General features: G+C 45.9%; 1 protein-coding gene across 2 annotated transcripts in view; it reads left to right on the top strand.

Moving 5' to 3' along the window:
- NT5E (5'-nucleotidase ecto) overlaps positions 1–26,694 on the top strand; it is a 483,444-nt gene that overhangs the window by 439,762 nt on the left and 16,988 nt on the right. The window contains exon 9 of one of the 2 annotated variants that reach the window (XM_069235588.1): positions 400–542. In XM_069235588.1, the coding sequence (XP_069091689.1) occupies positions 400–542 (143 nt within the window). Of the gene's footprint in view, positions 1–399; positions 5,369–26,694 lie in introns of those variants that run through there. The other variant, XM_069235587.1, reaches the window with a different exon arrangement.

The following is a 26,694-nucleotide window of genomic DNA, read 5'->3' as shown; positions in this document are numbered from 1 at the left end:
GTCCCAGGGTTCACGCATGCAGCGACTGGCAGGCCCATTTACTTTCTGTACCTTCCATTAGTTGCCCCTCCTCTAGACACTCAGGTAAAAATAGTACGAGTTGCTGTTGAGGAGCTAAGAGTGGTACACGAGTCAGCTATGAAATGTAATTGCCCGGCAAAGGGTGCATGACTTCACTTCCGCTACCTCTGCCTTTGGCTAACAGCCGTCTTATTGGCATCTTCATAATAAAAACTCCCACAGAGCCACAGGTTGTGAAATCTAGATTTTTTGCGTTCAACTAAGCAGCGACAAATAGATGAAACAGATAAATTGAGCTAGACTTTCCTGCGATGTTATTTCTTGTTTTGCCAATATTATCCTAAAGATTAACTATTATCTGTCTCTCTTTCCTAACAGGCGACCTCGACATTTCGGTTGTTTCCAATTACATTGAAAAGATGGGAAAGGTTTATCCTGCAGTTGAAGGTCGGATACTATTATCTCCAGCGGACGTCCCTGTGGGAGCTGGAAACTCTCACCACCAAAGCTTCACACTAACCGTACTTATTTTGTTTTTTGTATTAACCCAGCTGTTTTGAAAGCGAATACGTAGGGGCTCTTATTAAAGTGACAGTATTTTCAGACTCTGGGACGAGTTCCTGGATTTTAAAGTATTGTACTTATGTGGTGCTAACGAACAGTCCTTACATCTGCAGCGAAGCCATTAATTGAGGTTAATATATAATTTTCTACCATTTTCTTTCTGTTCTTCTGGACGCGTGTAAAAATGAGCTGGGTAGAGAAAAGTAGATGTGGTCCCTGGCCCGATGAGAAGTTACTTGTGTTTTGCTTCCACATGTAATCCTCTTCATCAGTTCATATAACACCAGAGCCAGCTGTCCGATCATGTCTGTGCAGTTCCTACCAGTGAGTGCGCGTGGAAATACTAGCGGCCTTGTAACAGGATTTAACTGTGCCATTGACATTACAAGTTTCTTTTTCAGTCTCTGTGTGAAAGGTCGGCAGAAACATGGGGGAATTGGCATAGAAATATGGATTTTCCTAGAACTCGTTATTTCTTAACCTCCAGTAAAAGTACTTGTAAAGGTTTTTGTATGTGGAGGAGGGCGGGGTGCATGTATAACCACCGGTGGCTGCCACCAATCTCAAGGGGAGGGGTGAGGGAGGAGGAAGGGGACGGAGACGTAGGGTGGAAAATATATATTTTTTAAACCTACCTTACCACCGTCTCTGTATCCTGCCGCCTCGCGCTCCTCTTCCTTCCATGTGGTGTCCCAGCATTCACTGGGACAGCAGCATAGGCTCCCCAGCAATCCTGACGTCAGGATTGGTCTGAGCAGCAATCACTGCTGCTCAGACACATGCCTGGGGGTCTGTGCTATTTCTCCAGAGAAACCTAAGTGCGTATGTGTGTTTGGCCAGCCTCAGATGGCCAGCCAAACACACATGCACACTTAGGTTCACTCTTCCCTCCTCCCCCCTTCCACCTCCCATGGCCCATCCCCACCCCTCCTCTTTACTGCTGGCTGAGCCAGCAGATGAAAATGAAACAACAGAAAACTATAGCTTCATTTTTCATCTCCTGGCTGTTGGCCAGGGAGGCAACGCTACTGCGCCATAGCCAAGGAGCCACCCCTGCGTGTAACAGAACCCTTACTGTCTGTTGTGTTTGCCCAGTGGTGTAATGAAGGCTCCCGCAGACCCTGTGGTGTGGAGGTCCAAGCTTCAGGGGCCCCCTCAGCACAGTACACTGTGCACGGGTTGCAGGCCCTGTTCTGGGTCCAGGGTAGAGTGACCAGAAGTCCCAGATTTACAGTGACAGTTCCTGTCTTTTGCTAGCCGTCCCGGTAGATTTCATCAAGTTTGGCTCATGTCCTGGTTTGTAGAGGGCGTCAACTGAATAATAGTGAGAGGCATGTTTTGTGGTGTTCTAAAGCAGCGCTAGTTAGCAGGTGTCATAAGTAAGGAATTTAATTAACAGGTATGATGTTGGTTTAAAAAATAATTTTTTTATTTCATTTCTAAGTGCTTTTTCTGCATTCTGATGTTGATTAGGTTTGTCATCCTACGACGGTTTGTTGGTGTAAAAATGTAGTCCTTCTATTTTTGCAAAATGTCACGGTTTTTGGTGCTCAAGATCTGGTCACCCTTGTCCAGGGTGGGGGGACCCCTACAGGTACTTTGCAAGGGGGGAGTCTTAAGTTTTGTTATGCCACTGTGTGTGCCATAAACCTAGGCTCAGAGAGTTGGCCAACACATGGGCAGCAAGCGAAGAAAGTGAGCTGCGTGCACTGGAGAGAGCAGAACTGTACCATATCTACAAAAAAGTTGCGCAGTTCTGATTTTTTTCAGCAGCCATGTGCCAACGTAGACATTCTTGCAAGGGTGTCTGCATTGTGGTCAGCATAGTTTTTGTACAGGAATTCTTGTACAAAAACTATGCTTTCAACAGGCGTGGTTACTCTGCTATGGCGGAGGAGCGTCAACCCCCCTCCTCCCACCCGCCAGCAGCAGCAGCTGCAAAACGTTTACAATAAAACGATAATACACTATGTTTATGATTGTCTTATTGTAAAAGGGGCAGGGCCACGGGTTATGACAAGCATGGAGGAAAAGTGTACATGTATGCTTGGCGGGCCGTCTCAGTCTGAGAGGCCAAACACACAGGCATATTGTGCTCTCTCCAACCTGCCACTGTGTTGCTGGGTTGGAGACAGCAGGCAGAGACTCCCACTCTGCCTTTGAGCACCCTGGCTTGGCTCTCTGGTCAATCTGAATGCTGCTGTCAACAGCATAACAGCAGCATTCAGATTGGCCCCAGGGCAGGCTGGGAGCCTCTGCCTGCAGCCTCAGTGGAGGCACAGCAGAGGTGCGGTGGTGGCGGCGGGGAATCAGGTAAGTGGTTCACATTTTTTGAGTAATTTTTCTCCCCCGCCACATGCCGCCCCGCCCCTTCAATTCACCGCAAGCCGCTCCTGGGTTTAAGGCAGTTTCCTCTTTGCGTTTGTGCTGCAGAATGCAGCACACACGCAAAGAGGAAAGAACAAGGAGAAATTAAAATATTTCTCCTTGTTACTACAGCCTCAAGGAGATGCAGGATTTTGGCACACATCCATGTCTACAGTTCCTGGTAGATTCGGATTTGAAGTCAAATCCATTGCAGACTAAAGCCAAGCTTGGAGAACAACCCCTTGATGCAAAGGAAAGTGAGGCAGCGCATTACCCTTCATTACACTACTTTTAACTACAAACCAGCGCAAAATGCTTTTAAAGATGGTTTGTGAATACAAACCTGGATTTAGCATTGGGCATGCATTAAAAAAGTAACACAAACCCATTGCAACATTTTTGTATATTTGGGCATTACTCTTTAATTTGTGCAGCTGTTGGCAGGTGGTGGGCACCAGCACTGGTGATTGGGTACTAGCACATATTTTTAATTGTCAGACTTTGACCCAGAGCAAGAGAAAGAAAGGCAGGATTGAGAGAAAGATATAAAATCTTTGTCAAAGGGAAAAGGCAAGAAAGAAAACCTGCCTAGCCTTGATAGCATGTCCTTAACGGTCGTGAGGTACAAATACAGTTTTCTTTCAGGGCTGTTTGCTTTAGGTTTTTTCCAAGCTTGTTGTCTGCTTACCTTAAAACAGAAAAGTACCCCAGAATGTGCAATTCATTTCCAGGGGTCTGCTGACAGCACACAACCATTACACTGTGGGTTGAATCCAAAGATGTTTTTGGAGTTATTACAGATATTTACACTTGGGCCCAGGTTTATTGAAAAGTAATGCAGCCCAGCAATTAAAGTTGCATTGCTGAATTGCGTGAAAGAAAGAGAGCAGGACAACGTGATATCTACCAAGATGTGGTGCTATTTTCCCATCTCCCTGCACTGGCACACTTTTGGCTACCATGTGCCCAGCCACAAATATTGCCACCATAGTGCAAGGATGTGCACGTTCTGTAGTGAAAAGTTTTTGTATTGGAAGGATACCCTTCCAGGACAAAAATTATACTTCAACACTTTTCTGCTTTGTATGTGTGCTGTGTATTGCAGCACACATGCAAGGTAGGAAACGCAAGGAGAAAAAAAATGTTTCCTCCTTGTGCCTTCCTCAAGGAGGCTTAGGATTTTGGTGAAAATCTGTGCCTACGATTTTTTGTAGATCGGGATTTGCATCAAAACCTAAGACTGGTTGCATGGGTGCACTACCCATGGCTCGCCCCCTTGACATAAACTAACATGAAGCAGAGCACAGCACAGCTTTGCTTTACTTTAAGAAACTATCCAATACAAATCATAATTTGCATTGAGTAGTAAATCCCAATATAACGCTTTGCGTCAGGTTTGTGTAATAAAAGTAAACCAAACTCGGCACAAAGTGTAAATCTGGGCATTGGTGTCTTCCATCTCTCCAAAATCAGTGGTGCCAATTTGCCACCTGTCATCCATTCTCTACTTCAAGGATAGATATGTTGACTGTTTGCCCCTCTCCACCTTCTAATAATACTTCAATCATAAATACGTATGAGGAATTTCAGTTGACTATGTGACCGTTGCATTGCCGGAGAATCCATCAACATAGCTTATTTGGCGAGTACCTTGCAGGCAGATCCTTTCATTGGGGGTGTGCAGAAAAGTGTAAAATTATTCCCTTCGCATAGGCAGGAAACCTCCCAGTTTTACTTTGCCTGGGCAATTTTTTTTTTTTTATATTTCTTCACTTGCAATTGAATCTTTCCAAGCCAAAACTTTCCCAGTGGAGTGCAAGTCACACTATTTTGCATATTTGTATCCTCCCTCTATGCAAGAAAATGTCTATGGAATTTTTGCCCGCAAGATTACATTTTGTGGAATTTGTCCATGCACAGTACACACGTGGCAGAGAAATATATTTTTCGAAGCATATCTTTTTAATGTTAAAAATGGATGTTCGCAACATCCATTGTTGCAAAAGTCACAGTATTTCAAATCAAAACACTTTAAAAACGTTGCAGAATTAGTTTGTACCGCATTGTCTTCCTCCTAATTGAATGTGATATATTTCAAATACATCTATTGACAATATGTTGCAAGATATAAGGCTCTATAACTTTAGTACTTTAGTGTAAGCATCAACAGTCCCTGGTGTTAGTAATGCAAAGTGTTGACTATATTTTGCATTGTCCTTCTGAGAAGTAATGAACTGCTCCCATTTTAAAGATTTCCATAATTTCAAGTATAATCTGCATTGTCAATTTTTTTTTCTTAAATTATAGCAGTTGGTGTTTATACATTTGTAACGGAGAACATTTTTTAGATAATTTCAAGACGCGTTTCAAAATGCCAAATACTGTCTAAATCGAAATAAAATATTTTTCCAACCGTTGTTGTCTTTATTTTCAAAGATATGTTGGCCTTGGTGTGCCTTTTAATCAACCGCGGTTGCCTTAAAACTCGAGATGGTCTTCCATTTCTGACTTGCCTTCTTTAATGACATATTATGTTGCTTACTATGGTGTTGTTTGTACTTCCTGTCCAACAGCCACTCCTGCTATACCTGTGAGGCAGCCTTCGCAGCTGAGGGGGTGAAAGGAGCTGGAGTATTTTTCAGAGCAAGAAGAACAAGCATGTGCAAATCAATGGGTCTTGCATTTGCTCAAGTTAGAGCTATTAGCATTGTAAACTCCTAACTGGACTTTTCTTGCCGCATAAGTTAAAAGAAAAAAAGTGTGCATGATCGTGCTATGTAAAACTCAGCGCGATCGTGCTGAAATTGAAAGCAAAAAAACTAGCGTGATTACGCCATGTAAAATCCAGCGCGATCGCGCTGTGTGGAAAATAAAAAGACAAAGAAGTGCAGAAACCAGGCCGAAAACATGGAGCCTCGTACGTTTTCAGTAGCTGGCCGATGCACTCAAGTTGGGCTAAACATCGGAAAAGGCATGCCTTTCACTAATTAAATCAAGCGGATTTTAGAAGGCAAGCCCATGAACCAATGAAAGTGACAGGTGTGACATGGGCGTGGTTAAAAGCCCAAAGAGAGATTACAACAGGGACGGGGTGCTTGTGCTCTCAACCCTAACACGTTTTCACTTCATGAGCGCATACAAGGAAGTCCAGGGCCCCTCGTCCAGCACTCCTAACTGTCCTCTCCCAGTTAGCTCCTTTGCTCTCTCTTCACTCAACTCGATGAATGCATGTTCTGAGAGGTCTGGTTTCATTGCATAGAGGAAAGTTATTACTGGAATAGGAAGAACTAGAACCACTGATGAGAGTACCAGGTCCTTCCACATCCACCACATGCCTTCCTCTATAATTCTGGCAGATAACATTTAGGGGGGGCTGGAAATAGGGATGTGGAATTGATAAAACCTCTGAAAGTTCTGTTAAAAACCCCCATAATATGAGACAGTGTAGATTGTTGCCCAAGTGATCACACGTTAGAAAAGATACAGAAGCTGACCTTGGCTCGAACTGTTTATGCTTGCATGTATTTTCTAGCGTACTGAGCTGAGGGAGCCAATGTCCTGAACAGCTTTTAGGAATGCCTGTAAAATACATCAAGCAATAGACGATGTGCAAATCTCTTTTGCTAGAATAGGACTATCAACATGTAGAAAGTATTTTAGTGTAGCAAAAGTGTTTATCTTGGAAGGATCTAAGAGGCTTCTTGAGTTCAGGTTTATGGGTGCATTCAAGGAGGGACTCAGAAGACACGGAGGCCGTAACTTTTCTCAGTTAATATATATATCTGACACAACCTCAGGATAGAGATAATGATGAGTTCTAAGAACTACCATATTCTTAGCACTGCCTATGAGGGTTATTCTGCATATATATAATTTTATTACTCTTTAGAGCTGATACTATAATCAGAATGACTCTTAACATGCTGGTAGTCAATCATGTTCAATTATAGATCGGGTTACATCTGCTAATACCGGTATGATAATGCTTACACCCAACAGAGTATGTTGTGTAATATTTTTTCCTTGAGGTCGTTCGGAAGTACTGTGTATTGCAGTAAGAATGCACAGGTGGGATAATCCTCGCTTTTGTGTCCTAAATAGAACTGATCATTTTCTTCACAAAAAATGGGAAATTTTTCATTCCATGTCAGGACTTGAGGCAAGGATTATGTCTATTCGAAGTTTGCTAATTACCAAAGCAGCCATTTTCCTCATTGGCTCGTAGTAAACAAATTTACAAGTGGATTCCAAGGACCAATGTGCAGCTCAACAACATGAATGCCTTTGACACCATGGCATCTCTTGCAGAGTGGGCGCCAAAAACTGAAACGTGACCCATGGACCCATCTGGCGTTTTGTGTGAAGAGACTACCCCGAGAGGATTTCTAATAGAAATACGCAGCTATTGTATCCCCACAAGGTGGAAGTCACTTTTTATGTCTTTGGATACTCTCAGACAGTTTACCATACAGAGCTCAGTTGATGCAGCAAAAGCTGGATATTAAATTGTGCAAGTATTCAACTTAGTTGTTCTAGCACTGGTAAACGGCTCCAAGTGTGTGGTGAACATCCTACCAGACAGGTCCGAAGGTCTCACATCTGATACTTTATTGCATAATACTAGACATAGAAGCAGGGCTAACTTCAACGATAGCTCCTTCCTTGAATGGAACTCATTCGTTGGTCAAGAGAAATTTCAGGACACACTGATATCCCAAATCTGGGGTTCCAGAAAGTTCAATCAAATTCCTCCAAATAGTGTATAAAACTTGGGGTTTTCACCTACAGGGATGCCATTGACAGAGCAGTTGCATTCTGAAATGACTGACCTGTAGACAGTAACTGTTCTGTCCTCAGCCCTTTGTCTGCTAGATCCAAGAGGAAGTTCAAGATATGGACAAGTTCTGTTCCCCAAGGGATCCAGACCACATCCCATATACAAAAGAGACCATCTTCTCCAATTTGTTCTCTATCTTTTAATTGTGCTTTGAGGCCAGGCTCTTTGAATGAAGCCTGCAGCTTTGCATAAAAGTCCCAGGATCTCCAAACCCCATCCCTCTAATCCTTCATGCCATAAGATGCGGGGATCTCTGTAGCACCAAGCGCTTCAATCTCCCTTGACAGCCTGTCAGAATGTTTGGAATCTCGGGAAATAGATATGGAGAATCCCAGGAGAGTTCAGAAAAACTGAAAAGCAGAATTGAGATCTCCAAAGGAGTGTCACCAGCACTGTGTCCATAGTTTGTCTCCTTACCTGGACTGCCAGGTATGTTATCTTGATGAAGAGGGGAAAAGCATACTTTCTCTCAGTCCTCTGAGAAGGCACCAAAAGCTTGCATGGATTGGTCTGGTTGTCAACTGAAATACCTCAGTAGCTTGTAGTCTAACACGGATAATAAAAGATCCCTCTGCTATGATCCTTACATTTTATATATATATATATATATATATATATATATATATATAACAAAGACATCCCTTTATGCCAATGGGGCAGGTCATGTCTATCTGAACACAACATCATGTGGGACTCAATCAAAAGCAGGGTCCTCGTTTCTGAGTTTGAGGACTCTGCCATCTGCTTAACAGCAAAATTTAATTGAGCAGAAAAACTATTCAAAAGCAACAGCACAGGCCAAGCACAGTTTCCATCTTACATGTATTAAATCTATACATACACAATGTAAATATACAGGCCCATATTTATACTTTTTGACGCAAAACTGCGCTAACGCAGTTTTGCGTCAAAAAAATTAGCGCCGGCTAACGCCATTCTGAAGCGCCATGCGGGCGCCGTATTTATTGAATGACGTTAGCCGGCGTTAGCCGCCGTCGCCGTCTGGTGTGCGTTAAAAAAAACGACGTACACCAGGCAGCGCCGGCGTAGGGGAAAATGGAGCTTGGGCGTCAAGAAATGGGGCAAGTCAGGTTGAGGCAATTTTTTCGCCTCAACCCGATTTGCGCCATTTTTTACGACTCCCAACCCCCATAGAAATGACTCCTGTCTTAGCAAAGACAGGAGTCATGCCCCCTTGCCCAATGGCCATGCTCAGGGGACTTGGTCATGGTCATTGGGCATAGTGGCATGTAGGGGGGCACAAATCAGGCCCCCCTATGCCACAAAAAATAAATAAAAAAAACACTTACCTGAACTTACCTTAATGTCCCTGGGATGGGTCCCTCCAGCCTTGGGTGTCCTCCTGGGGTGGGCAAGGGTGACAGGGGGTGTCCCTGGGGGCATGGGAGGGCACCTCTGGGCTCCTTCAGAGCCCACAGGTCCCTTAACGCCTGCCTTTTGCAGGCGCTAAAAAATGGCGCAAAAGCGGCCGTACGTCATTTTTTTTGACCCGCCCACTCCCGGGCGTGAATTTTGCCCGGGAGTATAAATCCGACGCACATGCCTCGGAGTCGATTTTTTAGACGTGAACGCCTACCTTGCATCTCATTAACGCAAAGTAGGTGTCCACGCAAAAAAATGACACAAACTCCATGGACTTTGGGGCTAGACGCCTCTAACGCCAAAGTATAAATATGGAGTTAGTTTTGCATCGGAATGCGTCAAAAAAAACTACGCAATTCCGGCGCAAACGGAGTATAAATATGCCCCACAGTGTAATTGGATAAAGGTGAATATAGTGCAGACGACATAGTGCTCAAATGGTGATTTACAATATATAGTACATAAGACACTATACAATTCCCAATGGTTGTATTACTACATTCAAAACAGAAAGCATTAGGGACGTTCAAGCAGATTCACATTCTGTTCTTGCTAGTTGCAAATGCCAACCAATTGGGGGTTTTGTCAACGTTTCAACCCAAAATTATTTAGGGGTCTTAATACTAAAGTGGGAGTATACTGCTGACTTCATGTCCTCATCATTTGTATTCTGCCGACATTAGGCTGTAATGGGAATTTCAGCCAGTTTTCAGGTTTTGCTTCCCTGGGAGGCATTCCATAACTCCTTATTCATCAATATGCAATTCTTCAGCAGAATTGCCAGAAGTCCTTGGCCAGTTCCGCATGGGGTTTGGATTCAATCAGTTCATGTAGTAAATTTCTATAATGTTTTCCATTTTGAATAGTGCACAGCAAGTGACTCTCTCTTTGGTCATGTATTTGACTGTGAATGGCTCTGCTAGGAGTTCTAGGAGTTGTTGTGCAGGCTTGACTCTTGTTTAAAAGCCCCACAGCAGGCATCCCCGCCCAGGGACGGGCGTTGATTCTATGGCTAGGTCCAGGAAATCTCCAAAGATGGATTTCCCACTACAGGCCATCATATGTTCCAACTTCCACTGAGTCTCCTTCCCTTGACCGAGAGGCTGAAGCTCTGTGAGTATGAGATGCGCCTCCTGTGATATAAGGCCTGTTGAACGGCTGGTAGCAAAGCAGTCTCAGGAATGCTGCTTCAGTTCAGGATTCTAGGAGCACCACCAGCATGGCCAGGTGTCTCAGAGTAATGTGGTCCAATTTGAGTGATTTCTGAACTTCATTCCTGATGCTGACCACCTACTTTTTCTCCCATTCGAAAGCTCGCCATGAGAGTCAACTTTAAAACTTAGGAAGGGCCTGGATTGAGAAGGGTTGAGGGCTAATTTCTCTTACTTGATCACAAATCCTAGATTAAATCAACTGTCATCACCAGATGCCCAGTAAGGTGATGTGGGCAAAAGTCCATGGTGAGTATAATGTCCAGGTAGATTATTAGTCTTATTCCCTTAAACAACTTCAATCCATTGCAAGCTATATGTACCTTTATCGTAACCATTTACAGTTGTTTGGCCCAGCCAAACAGCAGTGTAAAGGTAAAGTCGCCTAACAAAACGCTTTAATTCGTTTTAAAATGGAACATTTAATATAGCAAAAAAAACATTTCTTCTTTTGGTTTTTAGTATCATAGCCGTACCTTAATTCAGATGTTAATAGGTCCCTTGGTTATCCTCCCCCAATCTGTGAAGATGTCGCAAGCCACTTGGGGTCTTAACCAGTAAAACGGTATCTTCTACATATAGAATCAGTCTTAATTACCGGTCATTGATGTCGATGGTGTTGGCAGGTCAGCTTGATTAGCACGAAAATGCAACCCTGTTTCACCAGTTCTGTGTAGGAGGGGCTGCTTACAGCCACCCTTCTAAATGTACACACCTTAACCCAGGTGTCGGAAGGACATCCCTGAAAAAGCTGTAGAAGACCCGCATCGATGCCCACGCTGAAAAGTTTGCTCCACAATTTATATCACTCAGTCTAATGCAGAGCAGTGATAAATTATGCACATATAGGTTACTATCACTTCTCAGTTATTTCTGCATCAACAGTGCAAATGTTAGTGTGTTGTTCACATCAAATGCACTCGACCGAAAATCTGGGTGCTCGATTGTACATACGTTTTTTAATTCAGTCCACTTGGTTACATGTTTAAATAAAAGCATTGCACACAATTTCAGTTTACAGTCGAACAATGCGAAAAGGCGATAATTAGCTGGAGATTATGTGCAGCCTTTTTGTTGGAGTGGCATGTAACTTCCAAAAATAACGGATTTAATAGTTACCCAAAAAAAAGAATTACGTTGCCAATGGTATTCGATTTAGACCAGGATTAAGCACATTCTTCGCATTTTGTATCAAGTCAAACATCGAATTGATACTTATTTTAAAATCGTCACCTAAGTTGTTACTGCACAGTGATTTTCACCATATAGATGAGTAATATTGTCATTAAATTGTTTTTTCTGAAATGAAAAGGTTTGGATCTACTTTAGGATTTACACAATCACCTGCAACTATAATCCAACATTTTCTTGTTTTCCATAAACGTATAGCAACAACTATTTTTCCCATTCCCTAGAAGCAAAATCAGTTTTGGCAGCTTTCATTGTCTCCCTATGCTGTGTTTTCAAGGATTTATATAGGGCCACATATTCCCTTTTGCCAGAACGGTTGCTGATTCTACGAACTAAACTCACTTAAAGGCCAGAGGTTCAGGGCTTGGTGAGAACTAGATAAATCCACCTGACCTCCATCTAGTTCTCACCAAGCACTAACATTAAATAAATCTAATCCCATGTGACATAGAATACAAGGTTTACCTTAGTATTTCTTGTTAAACAAATGGGCCAAAATTAAGAAACTGTGTGAAAAAGCAATTGCATCCTTACTGCTTCCATATCAGTTACAAAGGCACCTATAATTAAATGCTGCTAAACAAGTGCACATGGATCAGGAAGTGTTATCTATCACCTGTTTATAAAATCAGAATGTTTGTCAGTTTGTTCTGGAAAATTTGGGTTTGTGCTAAGACATCATGCCTAGGCCGAAAGATAACTGCGACAGTCTCAGAATAAGAATCGTTGCTGCTAATCAGTTTGAGAAGTGAAAAAAGCTATTTCCGGACGATGTCAAGTCCATCATTCAACAGTGAAAAAGCTTACTTAAAAAAGGGGAAATTCAAGACTGGTGCCAATCTACACAGGAGTGGGTGTTCAGTCAAACTCACCAGAAGATCTAACTGTATGGTTCTCCTGGAGAAATTTGCTACCCTCCAGCGTCCCTGGGCCTCTGTGGCCAGGGGTGCTTAGAGGTCCCATTTTTGGAGCTTTATTACATGGCGGCACTAATGATAACTTGAAAAAGAGGCTTCTCCATGGCACACCTGGTGAGAGACCCTTGCTGGTCCTCCTGATTGTTGGCTTCCGAAACCCCCTGAGACTCCCTACGTTATCAGCCTATTGGCGAGAGTATGGAAGGGAGAGTTCATTGTGTCATCTGCTGTGCTCTGTATGCCGCTGACATGGCCTTATGGGTAGTGCAGCCTTTTCTTCACATAGCTGACTCCATTTTGGTGCAAAAATGGAAAATGGAGGTTGCAAAGTCATGGGGGATCTTTACTCCAGACAAAGTTTATTACTAGAGAGGAGGCCAGGGATGCTTTCTCCATGGGAGAGGGGCAATATCTCCAGTACATGAAGTTTTCTAGTCCTGCTCGTGAAAGTTGGCCCTCCTTTCCAGACGAGCCAATCAAATTTGTTACACTGACCACTATGCTGGAGATGGCCCAGGGCCATCGTTTGATTACTCATCTGTACTGGGCCCTTCAAGAGGACTTGCCGCACAAAATGCTCCCTGTACAGACTAAGTGGGAGATGCTCATGGAGAGACCCATATCGCCCAAGGACTGGGAGAAGGTGCATGAGGGGTTGCGAAGGGTCAGCTCTAAGGCGTGTTTCAAACTTCTCCAGTTACTATTAGGATTTGTTGAGGACTAAATGAAGGCCAGATGAGTATTAACATGTAAAACCAGAGACCATTAACAGGGTGTTCTTTCTTTTTCACATCACTTTATCTTTTCCATTTGGTTAATTCTTGTAACACACTCAATTCACAAATCAACATGAAGACTCAATGCCCAAACAACTCTATATAAATAGCAATTTATCAATTCTTTAATGATTATGATCACTTTCTGAGTTTCTTTTTATTATTAGTGTGATTATCCTACCAGACTTTTTTGCCTTGGGATGTAAACTACACTTGGTACCTATGAGACACTCATAAATATAATGATCCATTGATTTTTGCTAGGCCTACAATGTTTTATCACATTCAACACATTCTTTGCGAGAAAATGATTGCAAATAAAGGGAACAGTCTAGGAGTAGAATAGGGCATGCACAGTAATTGTTATACATTAGAGAATATTCCATTTACGAGGGCTGATTGAGGGCAGCATTAGTCATATTGGTATCTCTGTGTGCGCTGGAAGGAATTAGGAGATGAATATATATATAGGCCCAGATTTACTAAACATAGATGCAACGCAGCACAGCGCAGGAAGTTGCTGCGCTGCATTGTGTCATAGGGAGGGAGCAAAAATGCACCATATCTACTAAGATGTGGTGCAGCTCATCTCTCTTGTAGTGTTGGTTCACTTCTGGCTGCCTAGTGCCACCACAGGCATCTTAGCACCACAATGCAAGTGTGCCTCTTTTGTTGTCAGAATACGTTTTGTGCAGGAAGTAATACCTTCCCACACAAAATCTATTCTTAGAGATTTAGGCCCTCATTACAACCCTGGCATTCGGTGGCAAAGCGGCGGTAATACTCCCAACAGGCCGGCGGTAAAAAAATTGGAATCATGACCACGGCGGAAACCGCCAACACATAGAGCGCCACTTTAACACTCCAACCGCCACAGCGGTAGCAACAAACACCGCAACGATAACCGCCAACAGCCAGGCGGAAGACAATGTACCGCCCACTACATTACAACACGCCCATCCGCCAGCTTTTCTGGGGCAGTACCAATGACATCAAAAGCACGGTGGAAACAGAACACTGAAGGGGAACGACTCACCTCTCGACACTCAAGGAAGAACCAGGACGCCATCGAGCCCGAACTGCAGGTGTTCCCCATGCTGGTGTATTTTCTCATACACCAGGACCATGAACGCCGGCGAAGACGACCACGGTGAGTACTGCACCAAGCACACAGGGGAGGGGGAAGGAAAAAGAGAGTGACACACACACACAACACCCACACCCCCACCCTCACCCCCAACACCATACACACAAACACATGCAGCAACATTACATATACACCCCGTAACCCTCAGGAATAACACAAGAACAAAAGGAATGGAGTAAAATGAGTGTAATATTACACGTTTTGAGAAATATGTTCATAAAGAAATGAACAGTATGTACAATATATACAAAAGGAGGGACAATGCCCACTCAAAAATGTCAGTGGCCCACTGGTCCAAAACACATAGGCCAAGGCCACACTTGACTTCTGCCTCAATACGGAGAGAACACTGCAGGGGCACCAGGTCGAAAACACACAGGCATCTCAGGGGGATGGGGAATGGGGGGGCACTTTAGCCGGAAGATTGTATAACGCCACTGTCCTGCAGGGGGCTCCATGCCCACTGCTTGGTCCTGGGGAGTGCAAGACCACAGTCTATCAAGTGGGTGGTTTGCATGGATGTCGGGGTGGTGACTGGCAGTGAGGGGCATGTAGTGATAGGCGTGCTGGTGATGGAGGTAGTGGATGAGGATGTAGTGCATGGAGGTGTGAGTGGAGACGCTACTGCGAGGGAGGTGGAGGAGGAGGGGGGCACAGTGGAGGCAGTGGATGTTGGTGTGTCTGCATGTGGATGGTGCTTGTGTGAGTGCTTGTGAGATGAAGTGTGGTGCTTGTGTTTGCCTGAGCCACTTCTGTGTGTTGATGTGGCTGATTGCTGATCTGAAGGTGTGTTTGGGATAGGCTGGGGTTGAGGGGATTGGGACTGGGTAGAGATAGTTGGAGGGGGGACGCTGGAGACAGGGAAATTGGCTGCCAACAGTGCGGAGGCCAGAGCCTGAAATGCTCTCTCTTGGGCTGCCACGCCAGATTGAATACCCTCCAGGTATGCATTTGTTTTGTTGCAAATGCCCTGCCACACCCTGGATGGCATTCAGTATGGTTGACTGCCCAACAGAGAGGAATCTCAGGAGGTCAATAGCCTCGTCACTGAAGGCAGCAGGGCCTGAGGTGCATAGAACGAAGGAGATGCCCACCCTCCTAAGTGAGCAGGCACAGGAAACACGCTGAGGGGCTGCTGGCAGGGCGGTGCTGGTACGGGGGTGGCGGCTGTACCTGTTGTTGGGTGGGCACAGAGGTGTCTGCCACCGCCGGGGAGCTTCCATTGGAGGAGGAGTCGCTGTCGGTAGTCTCCCCTCCTGTCTCCTTCGTGGTGCTCCCCTCACCCTCCATCCCACTGGTGCCCTCACCGTCAGTGGATTCGGCCACTAGGCCCATGTGGGATGTAGCTCCCTCCGTCGCCGGTGCCTCTGCTCCTTCGCCAGATGATGCTAATGCACACAAGGACAGAGTGACAAAACAAAAAGGGGGGGGGACAGAGGATACACTTGGCCAATACCAGCAACAACACTACCACTGGTGTACACAACACACAGGGAACAGCCCTATGCACTAGGCCATGCACTACCAGTTACAATGCTAGTCATCAGCCCATGGGGTACAATGCCTAACGCTATTAGCTGCACACCTGAAACCCATAGGACCCTGCCCAGTAGTAGATGCCCACTAACACTACTGGGGTTGGAGTGCATCTGAGCTTGCCCATCATTGAACCTACCCTGCCATGTTCGCCCTGGCCTAGGGGCACCCACAGCCCACATCCCCCACCCAGGTAAAACCCTGACGTGCGCAAAGTTATGATTCTGAATCTGTACTCATCCCCTTGTGGCTGCTGTGATGCCTTCAAGCGCCCATCCAACTCTGGATAGGCCACCGCCAGGATGCGGAACATCAGTGGGGTCAGGGTACGACAGGCACCCCTTCGTTGTTGGGAGGCCAGCCCCAGCGGCACAGGTCCTCCCACCATTTGCGGCAGTGGGTGCTCTGCCTGTCAAAGATCCCCAGGGTCCGCACCTCCTTGGCGGTGGCATGCCAAATACCTTTTTCTTATGGGCACTGACCTGCAGAAAATGATACAGCAGAAAAGGGATTAGTCATACCATCCGGACTGTCAAACTCATGGCCCACCTCATCCCTCCCATCCCCTTACACACATACTTTGACCACCATACATGCAGCACTCAGCCCAGGACCCCTCAGACCCCCCCACATGGGGCTTACACACACAGCACTCCATACATCCATGGCCCATGCATCATGCTCACAGTGTACTCACCTGTACAGTGTACTGGGGTAGGACCCCATCACTAGTCTCTCCAACTCCTCGGAAGTGAAGGCAGGGGTCCTTTCCCCAGACACTCGAGCCATTGTCGCTTCCAGACACAGGTCACAGCAGCACTTGCAGTGTAGGTCCTCTACTGTTGAAGGTCAGGTAGCAAGTGAGTGCACAGATAGAAAATGGCGGTCACGTCCGCGGCGGTGCGTACCGTCACTGCTGGTGGACATCACCATTGGCTCCTGGAACCCATAGGGCCCAATGGTAACCAATGCGATCTTGCAATGTCTCTCCTCACAGGTCAGGCAGCCGCCATGTCAGGGGGGTACAGGCCATGGCACCTAACTGTGATACAGCAGGCATTGTCACATCAACTGTTTCACGAGTTCACATTTTGTTTCTGTAAAGAAAGAAATCCATATTAATATTGACATATGTGTGAATATGACCTTCTGCTTACTGTTTTTTACCCTAGAGTTCAACCCCTGAGGATGAATAGGAGATGGAGACATCCCCCATGTACAGACCCCTGGTGGACCTGGCAACAATGGAGGACAGGCACATTATCCTGACCTACAGACTTGATAGGGCCACGATCCAAGAACTGTGTGCCCAATTGGAGCCAGACCTGATTTCAACTATCCGCCACCCCACAGGCATCCCCCCTCTAGTGCAGGTCCTGTCAGTGCTTCATTTCCTGCCAAGTGGTTCCTTCCAAGCGGCAGTGGCAATGGCATCAGAGATGTCACAGCCAATGTTCTCAAACATGCTGACCAGAGTGTTGTCTGCCCTGCTGCAACACATGCGCAGCTACATCATATTCCCCCAGGTGGAGGATTTGGCCACAGTGAAGGCTGACTTTTATGCACTGGGAAATATCCCCAACATCATTGTTGCCATTGATGGTACACATATTGCATTTGTCCCCCCACGGAGAAATGAACTAGTGTTCAGAAATAGGAAAAGCTTTCACTCTCTGAATGTGCAGATGGTGTGTTTGGCGGACCAGTACATCTCCCATGTCAATGCCAAGTATCCTGGCTCTGCGCATGATGCCTTTATCTTGAGGAATAGCAGCATTCCATATGTGATGTCTCAACTCCAGAGGCACAGGGTGTGGCTAATAGGTGAGCCCATGGACCCCACCCAGTTGATGTAGGTATATGGGTGTGGGTTTGGCCCTAAGGGTGAGTGTGTGGCTCACAGGTATCCCTCGAATATTTGCAGGTGACTCTGGTCACCCCAACCTCTCATGGCTACTGACCCCAGTGAGGAATGGCAGGACAAGGGCAGAGGAACATTACAATGAAGCACATGGGCGAACAAGGAGGATCATTGTGAGAACCTTTGGTCTCCTGAAGGCCAGATTCCGGTGCCTCCATCTGGCAGATGGATTCCTGTACTACTCACCCAAGAAGGTGTGCCAGATCATCATTCCATGTTGCATGTTGCACAACCTGGCCTTGAGACGCCAGGTGCCTTTTCTGCAGGAGGATGAGCCTGGGCAGCGGTGGAGCCTGTGGACAGTGACGAAGAGGAGGCAGAGGACGAAGATGTGGACAACAGAAGTACACTAATTCAACAGTACTTCCAGTGACACACAGGTAAGACACTGTAACTTCGTCTGCCAGCACCCCTGCAATGGTGACCAGGGTGATGTGGATGTCCCTCAGGTCCTCCCTGATCCCCAGGTACTGTCCCTCCTGCAGCCGCTGGGTCTCCTGCAGCTTGGCCAGTATCTGGCCCATGGTCGCCTGAGAATGGTGGTAAGCTCCCAGGATGTTGGTGAGTGCCTCGTGGAGGGTTGGTTCCCTGGGCCTGTTTTCTCCCTGTCGCACAGCAGTCCTCCCAACTTCCCTGTTGTCCTGTGCCTCTGTCCCCTGAACCGTGTGCCCACTGACCCCAGGTCCCTGATCATCCTGTGTTTATGAGGTTGCCTGGGGTCCCTGTAGTGGTGGACACACTGCTGATTGACATGCCCTGGGGACAGAGGTATGGGCCTGCTGGGTGGGTGCTGTGCTGCTGTTTCCTGAGGGGGTAGGCTCTGTGGTGGGTTGGGAATGTGGCTGGGTCACCGACTGTCCGGAGGTACCTGATGGGCCAGGTTGGTCATCCAGATCCAGGCGTGCAGAGCTGCTGTCATCACTGTGGGCCTCTTCAGGGGGGACTGGATGTGGCTGGCACCTCCTTTCCTGTGACATTGAGTGGGGGTCCTGTGGGGATGTAAATGCAGTGTTATTGTATCTGCGTGTACCATCTTGTGCATGGATATGTTGCCCTCTATGGTTGTTATTAGCAATGCAGCTTTGGCTTGTGTGAGTTGTGCTTGGTTTGGCTAAGTGATTGTCACTAGTGTGCATGCTGTGGTGATGGGTGTCCATGCAGGTCTGTGATGGGGGTCCATGCATTATTGTTGCATGCAGGGCTTGGTTTTGGGATGGGTGGGTTGTGATGGTGGGGTATATGTGAGGTGGGCGGGTGGTGGGGGTGAGGGTAGGGGTTGTTGTTTCTGATGACATGCAGGTAGGGTGGGGGATAAAGTAGTAAAGATTTGACTTACCAGAGTCTAGTCCTCCTGCTACTCTTGCGAGGCCCTCAGGATGCATGATTGGCAAGACTTGCTCCTCCCATGTTGGTAGTTGTGGGGGAGTAGGTGGGGGTCCACAGCCAGTCCTCTGTACAGCTACCTGGTGTCTTGCAACCATAGAACGCACTTTCCCCCGTAGGTCGTTCCCACCTCTTCCTGATGTCATCCCTTGTTCTTGGGTGCTGTCCCACAGCGTTGACCCTGTCCACGACTCTCCGCCATAGCTCTATCTTCCTTGCAATAGATGATTTCCTCCACCATGACCCTTAGCTCCTCCTCTGAGAACCTGGGGTGTCTTTGTGGTGCCATGGGTTTATTGTGAGTGGTATGTGTGAGGGTGTGTGGGGTGATGTGTTGGGGTGTGTGATATGAGGTGTATGGATGGTGTATGGATGATGATGTTTTGTGGCTCAGATTTAGCGGGTGTTCCTGGCTTGTCTCTCTCTCTCACTTGCCAAAGGTTTGGGGTCGTAAAGGATTGTGGGTATTGTGGGTGTGTGTTTTATAGTGGTGTGGGTGTGTGGGTATGGTGTGTGTATGTGCGTCAGGTGTGTGTGGTTTGAATTGTCCAATGTGGTGCTGTTTTGTTAGTGTGTGTGTATTTTGAGTGCAGCGGTATGTACCGTCAATGGTTTACCGCAATTGAATGACCGCTGTGGTGATTCGTGGGTCATGATACTGTGGGCGTATTTCTGTTGGTGCAAGGGTGTGGGTTTTGCCACCGCCAGTTTATCACTGACCTTTGGGCTGGTGGACTTGTGTGGGTGTCTGTATAGTGGCAGATTCCTATGGGTGGGTCATAATACCTGTAGCGGTATACCGCTGCGGTCACGGTATGTTGGCGGCAGTCAGCATGGCGGTAAGCAGACCTTACCTCCAATGTTGTAATGAGGGCCTTAGTCCTGTTTTTATGTGCACTGCAAAGAGGAAGTAAGGAGGAGAAATAAAGACATTTCTCCTTGTTACGCTAGCCTAGGGCAGGCACACCATTTAGGTGCAAACACATGTTTAATAAATATGGGTTTGCATCTAAATACAAAGGTGGATGCAGTAGAAGACCGATGCTCCACCCATTTAAATCCTCCCTGACGCAAAGTAACGCAAGGCAGTGCTATGCTCTGTGCAGTTGCTTTTCTATTTTTTACAAAATACATTTTGTGTCAGGGCTGTGCCATAAAAGTAACACAACACCGAGGCAAAACTTTAGTACATTTGGACACAGTTTGGATTTTTTCATCTCCACTTAAATACATAGCGCCTCATTATGAGTATGGTGGTCCCACCGCAAGACTGCCAAATTCACGGGGAGGATGCCACCGCTATTGCGGTGACGTCCCTCCCAATTGTATTACAATGTTCCCATCGGGCTGACCAGCGGGAACATTGTAGTTTGCGATTCCCGTCAGGCTGTGTAGCGGGAACAGTGCTGCGATATTGGGCTTGGCTCCATTAACGGAGCTGAGGCCAATATCGTAGCACTCCAGCACCCTAGGAATGCGAACTGTACATTATTTAACACAACATTGTGGTGACAAGCATCTGGAGCCTGAACCCACACAAAAAGGAGAGGAACCTATCATACCTGCTAGCACTAAGAAGCTGACTGAAAAATTGAAGAACTTAGTGGTGTTTGGCGAGGTTTCACGTCTAGGAACCTATTGCTGAGTTTGTGGATTATATGTTGCATTGCAGAACTGAAGACAAAATGGACAGCGGCATGTAGATGAAATACAAGTACACAAGCCTTATCATCTTCAAGGTATGTTTGCCTGCATGGCGTATTGGCACGGAATGAGTGCACCATTCCTCACCGCTTTTAGTTGATTTAAAAGATGCTGTTCTCTACTGAGAGCATGCCATGGCGAAGAGTGAGCGCATTATCTATCAGCCATGTGTTTTCAAAAGATGCTGCTTTCCTGTAAGAGTGTGCATGTTGCAGGAAGATGCTTGTTTGGCAGTGTTGCTTGAGCAACATTGCAGGAAGATGCATGTTCGCCAGTAGAGCAGGCTCAGCAATCAGGAAGACGCGTGTTCGCCAGTGGAGCGTCCGTAACATTCTTGTTTAGTGAGTGTTCCACAGAGGAAGCGTGTGCACAGGGAATTTGCGGAGATTGTTGCACCCTGCGTGAAGCTGGCAAACACTAGAGTGCTGACCTGAACACGTAGCATGAGGCAGGACATACATAGGTCACGCAGCGTGACCCTATGTGGACATCATTTGTTTTTACATAAATTGTATTTACTCAGTTCTGTGAGTCAGATTTCACGTAACTGTCGATCTTCAAACAAAACTGTATTTCTACATTTTGCCAGCATCGTGGTGATTGGCCACAAGCAATATCAAGTAAGATCACTTTATATAAAAAAGGGGAAGAACAGCAAAATTTGAACAGTAAATTCCTGTGAACATATTCACATGATATAAGCATTTGAGAACTTACAGGGAGTGAAGGAAAGAAACTTTAAAGACCTATATCATGGCTTCACAAAATTATAGTGTATGCACACCACATGCATTTTGGCCATCTTGCACAGAGTCCACTCTTAAATGGGTGAAATGGGAAGAATATTTCATAAACTATATAGCTAGTGTAGGTGAATATGGCAAGATGCCAGCTGAGCAAAAGAAAATAATTTTGCTACATTACTGGGGACCTTATATGTTGAATGTATATAATCAAATATTGAAGGCTCCTGTTGTGGGGGATACGGATGTTTTTGATGGAGCATTGAAGGATCTTGATATTTATTTTGCCCCTAAGGAGCGCAGTGGAATAAAAAGATATAAATTCTTCCAACGCAAACAAGAAGTGGGAGAGACAGCGGACAATCATGTTGCTGAACTTAGGAAACTGGCGATTGATTGTAAATTTAAGGTATTACATGATGACCTGATCAAGGATCAGTTCGTCATGCATGTCAACAACTAGGCTATCCAAGCACTCTTATGGGTAAATGGTGATTTACCACTTGAGGATGTAATGAGTATAGTGCGTAAAGCTGATATTTCAAGTAGATGCACAAAAAGAATTAGGGCCTCATTTACAAGGCCATGGCACCACGATTGCACCATTTATTTTTTTACATAACGGTGGTGGAAGCCCAGTGTGTCAGTTTGTAAAGCCTTGTGCCACATTATACCTGCACCAGGTATAATGCATGCAAGGTAGGCGTTCCCACGGCAAAAGCCACGCAGAACTGACGCAGTGAAATTTACATTTCACTGCATCATTCTGTGAGTTCACTGTGTCAGAATCTTACCGCCTGCTCACAGCAGGTGTAAAAGTGATGCAGGGCTTTTCTCAATGGGGGCCTCCTGGCTTTTCTGGAGTAGCATAATTTTTTTGACAGTGGTCCAGCAATGCATCTGTTTAACGCTACAGATGCATCAGGAAGTGTTATCTATCACCTGTTTATAAAATCAGAATGTTTGTCAGTTTGTTCTGGAAAATTTGGGTTTGTGCTAAGACATCGTGCCTAGGCTGAAAGATAACTGCGACAGTCTCAGAATAAGAATCGTTGCTGCTAATCAGTTTGAGAAGTGATAAAAAGCTATTTCCGGACGATGTCAAGTCCATCATTCAACAGTGAAAAAGCTTACTTAAAAAAGGGGAAATTCAAGACTGGTGCCAATCTACACAGGAGTGGGTGTTCAGTCAAACTCACCAGAAGATCTAACTGTATGGTTCTCCTGGAGAAACTTGCTACCCTCCAGCGTCCCTGGGCCTCGGTGGCCAGGGGTGCTTAGAGGTCCCATGTTTGGAGCTTTATTACATGGCGGCACTAATGATAACTTGAAAAAGAGGCTTCTCCATGGCACACCTGCTGAGAGACCCTTGCTGGTCCTCCTGATGGTTGGCTTCCGAAACTCCCTGAGACTCCCTACGTTATCAGCCTACTGGCGAGAGTATGGAAGGGAGAGTTCATTGTGTCATCTGCTGTGCTCTGTATGCCGCTGACATGGCCTTATGGGTAGTGCAGCCTTTTCTTCACATAGCTGACTCCATTTTGGTGCAAAAATGGAAAATGGAGGTTGCAAAGTCATGGGGGATCTTTACTCCAGACAAAGTTTATTACTAGAGAGGAGGCCAGGGATGCTTTCTCCATGGGAGAGGGGCAATATCTCCAGTACATGAAGTTTTCTAGTCCTGCTCGTGAAAGTTGGCCCTCCTTTCCAGACGAGCCAATCAAATTTGTTACACTGACCACTATGCTGGAGATGGCCCACGGCCATCGTTTGATTACTCATCTGTACTGGGCCCTTCAAGAGGACTTGCCGCACAAAATGCTCCCTGTACAGACTAAGTGGGAGATGCTCATGGAGAGACCCATATCGCCCAAGGACTGGGAGAAGGTGCATGAGGGGTTGCGAAGGGTCAGCTCTAAGGCGTGTTTCAAACTTCTCCAGTATAACTTTGTCCATCAGACAAATCTCACTCCCCAAACAGTGCACACAATCTATGAGACACGACCAGTGGGCTGTTCACACCGTAGCACCAAACCGGCAGACTTTCTCCACATGGTTTGGACATGTCAGTCCCTAACCTCCTATTGGCGTATGATTCTTGACAGATTAAACAGAGCATTGGGATGGAACATTCAGATAGAAATCCATCTACTATTGCTGGACTTGCTCCGCACACCAGCGAAGAAACACCTCAGTCGCAGGTTTATTCTTCTGGGTCTTGTTCTGGCTAAGAGATGCATTGTCATGGCATGGCTGCGGCCAACATCTCCTAGCTCTATGACCTTGTTGTGGGATGTCTTAGAATGGGTGAGTGCAGAGGAGGTGCAGATGCGTCACACTCTCAAACACGGTAAACCAGAAGATGATCTAAGAGCTTGGGCAGCCATGACCTACAAGACGCATCGGGCCAGTCCGCAGGTGTGGAGATGGATGCAGACGACGGGAACTGTCCCTGAGAGGGGGAAGGGGAAGTGGCCTGGATCCCTGAAGTAGGTACCGTAAGCGTCACATTTACTAACCGCATGATGTACCACCTGATACAGTAGATTAATTTACACAGAGGCAGATAGGGAGGGGGTGGGGAAGTTAGGGTTGTTTAAATGGCTTTTGTGTTTTTTAGTGGACGGGTGGGGTTGATACTGCAGCAACCCATTTATGTTTTCAGCTGTCTGTATTACACGTTACTTCATGTGCACCCGATAAAGGGGAATGGACTTTCATGCACAACGCTAACTTGTATTCTCCTCGCTATTGAAACATATGTATGTGTAAGCTGATGTTTATCGACCAGCAGGACGCAATTCCACGTATTGTTACAATGATGTTTTGCAATATCTATATGCAAGGAAAAAGAAAAATCCAATAAAGTTATTGAAAAAAAATGATTCTCCTAGAGATCACAAGATGCCCAAAGCTATATTCAAGGATTTAGAGGTCTGTGTCAACATAGTAAACATTAAATTTCCTGCGTCTCAAAAAGTACAGCTTTTGTGGATAGCTGCCCATAAGAAAGCACTTTTTCCCCAAAAGGCATAACTCAGCGTACGTTTTAAGCTGCAGAATAGCACTTGAAAGAACCACAAGATTTCAGCAACAAAGACCTCTGGGCAGACGAGACAAATGAGGAGTTGTTTGCTTGAAAAGCACAACTACATGTATGGAGAAAACAGAGCACTGCTTACCTCAAAAACCTCAGACCCAACATCAACTTGGGGGCCGGGGGAAGGGGGTGAGCATTTATGTTCGGTGCCTTCTTTGCATCTGGAAGACTTGGTTGCCTCAAAGTTATTGAGTCGCCCACGAATTCCTCTCTATACCAGCACGTTTTGGAGGAAAATGTGAAATAACATTTTAAACAGCTGAAACTCACCCGAAAGTGATCATGCAATAGGAAAATTATCCAAAACACACAAATGCTGTTTGACTGACAAGCTGAAAAAGGAAAGAACAATAACGTTTGAAAAGCCAAGTCAAAGTCCTAACCACAATCATATCGTAATGCTATGGCTCAACCTAAGTACATAACACACATTAGCTAATGTCCTCAAACATCACTGAGTCTGAGCAGTTTTGTAAGGAGGAGTGGGTCATAATTCCTCCCAAGCGATGTGAGAAACTTATAAACTCTTACAGGATTTGCCGCTAAGGAGGTTACGCACATTACCGAATCACAATATAGGGGGTCATTCCGACCCTGGCGGTCCAAGACCGCCAGGGCCGCGAATGACGGAAGCATCGCCAACAGGCTGGCGGTGCTTCCCTGCCCACCGCCGCGGTCAGAAAACCGGGTCCATGGCGGCACTGCAAGCAGCGCCGCCATGGGGATTCTGACCCCCTTACCGCCAGCCTGTTTCTGGCTGTTGTCACTGCCAGGAAGAGGATGGCGGTAACGGGTGTCTAGGGGCCCCTGCACTGCCCATGCCACTGGCATGGGCAGTGCAGGGGCCCCCTAACAGGGTCCCAGCCTGCTTTTCACTGTCTGCTCAGCAGACAGTGAAAAGCGCGACGGGTGCAACTGCACCTGTCGCACACCTGCAACACCGCCGGCTCCATTCGGAGCCGGCTTCAGTGTTGCAGGCCACCTTCCCGCTGGCCCAGCGGGAAGGTCGGAATGGCTGCAGTGGTCTTCTGACCGCGTAACGGCCATTTGGCGGTTCCCGCCAGGCGGGCGGCTACCACCACCCGACGCGGTCAGAATGACCGCCATAGACTTGTCACGCCAGAACACAAAATGTTGGCTTATTTTTCTGTTCAGTAATGACAAAGTGAATGTTTGCATGTGTTTTCACATGGAGTTAGATTCAATTACTATTAGGATTTGTTGAGGACTAAATGAAGGCCAGATGAGTATTAACATGTAAAACCAGAGACCATTAACAGGGTGTTCTTTCTTTTTCACATCACTTTATCTTTTCCATTTGGTTAATTCTTGTAACACACTCAATTTACAAATCAACATGAAGACTCAATGCCCAAACAACTCTATATAAATAGCAATTTATCAATTATTTAATGATTATGATCACTTTCTGAGTTTCTTTTTATTATTAGTGTGATTATCCTACCAGACTTTTTTGCCTTGGGATGTAAACTACACTTGGTACCTATGAGACACTCATAAATATAATGATCCATTGATTTTTGCTAGGCCTACAATGTTTTATCACATTCAACACATTCTTTGCGAGAAAATGATTGCAAATAAAGGGAACAGTCTAGGAGTAGAATAGGGCATGCACAGTAATTGTTATACATTAGAGAATATTCCATTTACGAGGGCTGATTGAGGGCAGCATTAGTCATATTGGTATCTCTGTGTGCGCTGGAAGGAATTAGGAGATGAATATATATGTAGGCCCAGATTTACTAAACATAGATGCAACGCAGCACAGCGCAGGAAGTTGCTGCGCTGCATTGTGTCATAGGGAGGGAGCAAAAATGCACCATATCTACTTAGATGTGGTGCAGCTCATCTCTCTTGTAGTGTTGGTTC

Source organism: Pleurodeles waltl, chromosome 5 (genome assembly GCF_031143425.1).
Source record: "Pleurodeles waltl isolate 20211129_DDA chromosome 5, aPleWal1.hap1.20221129, whole genome shotgun sequence".
Taxonomy (NCBI): Eukaryota; Metazoa; Chordata; class Amphibia; order Caudata; family Salamandridae; genus Pleurodeles; species Pleurodeles waltl.
The sequence above is the reverse complement of the archived record's forward strand: the minus strand, read 5'-3'. Positions and strand labels throughout refer to the sequence as shown.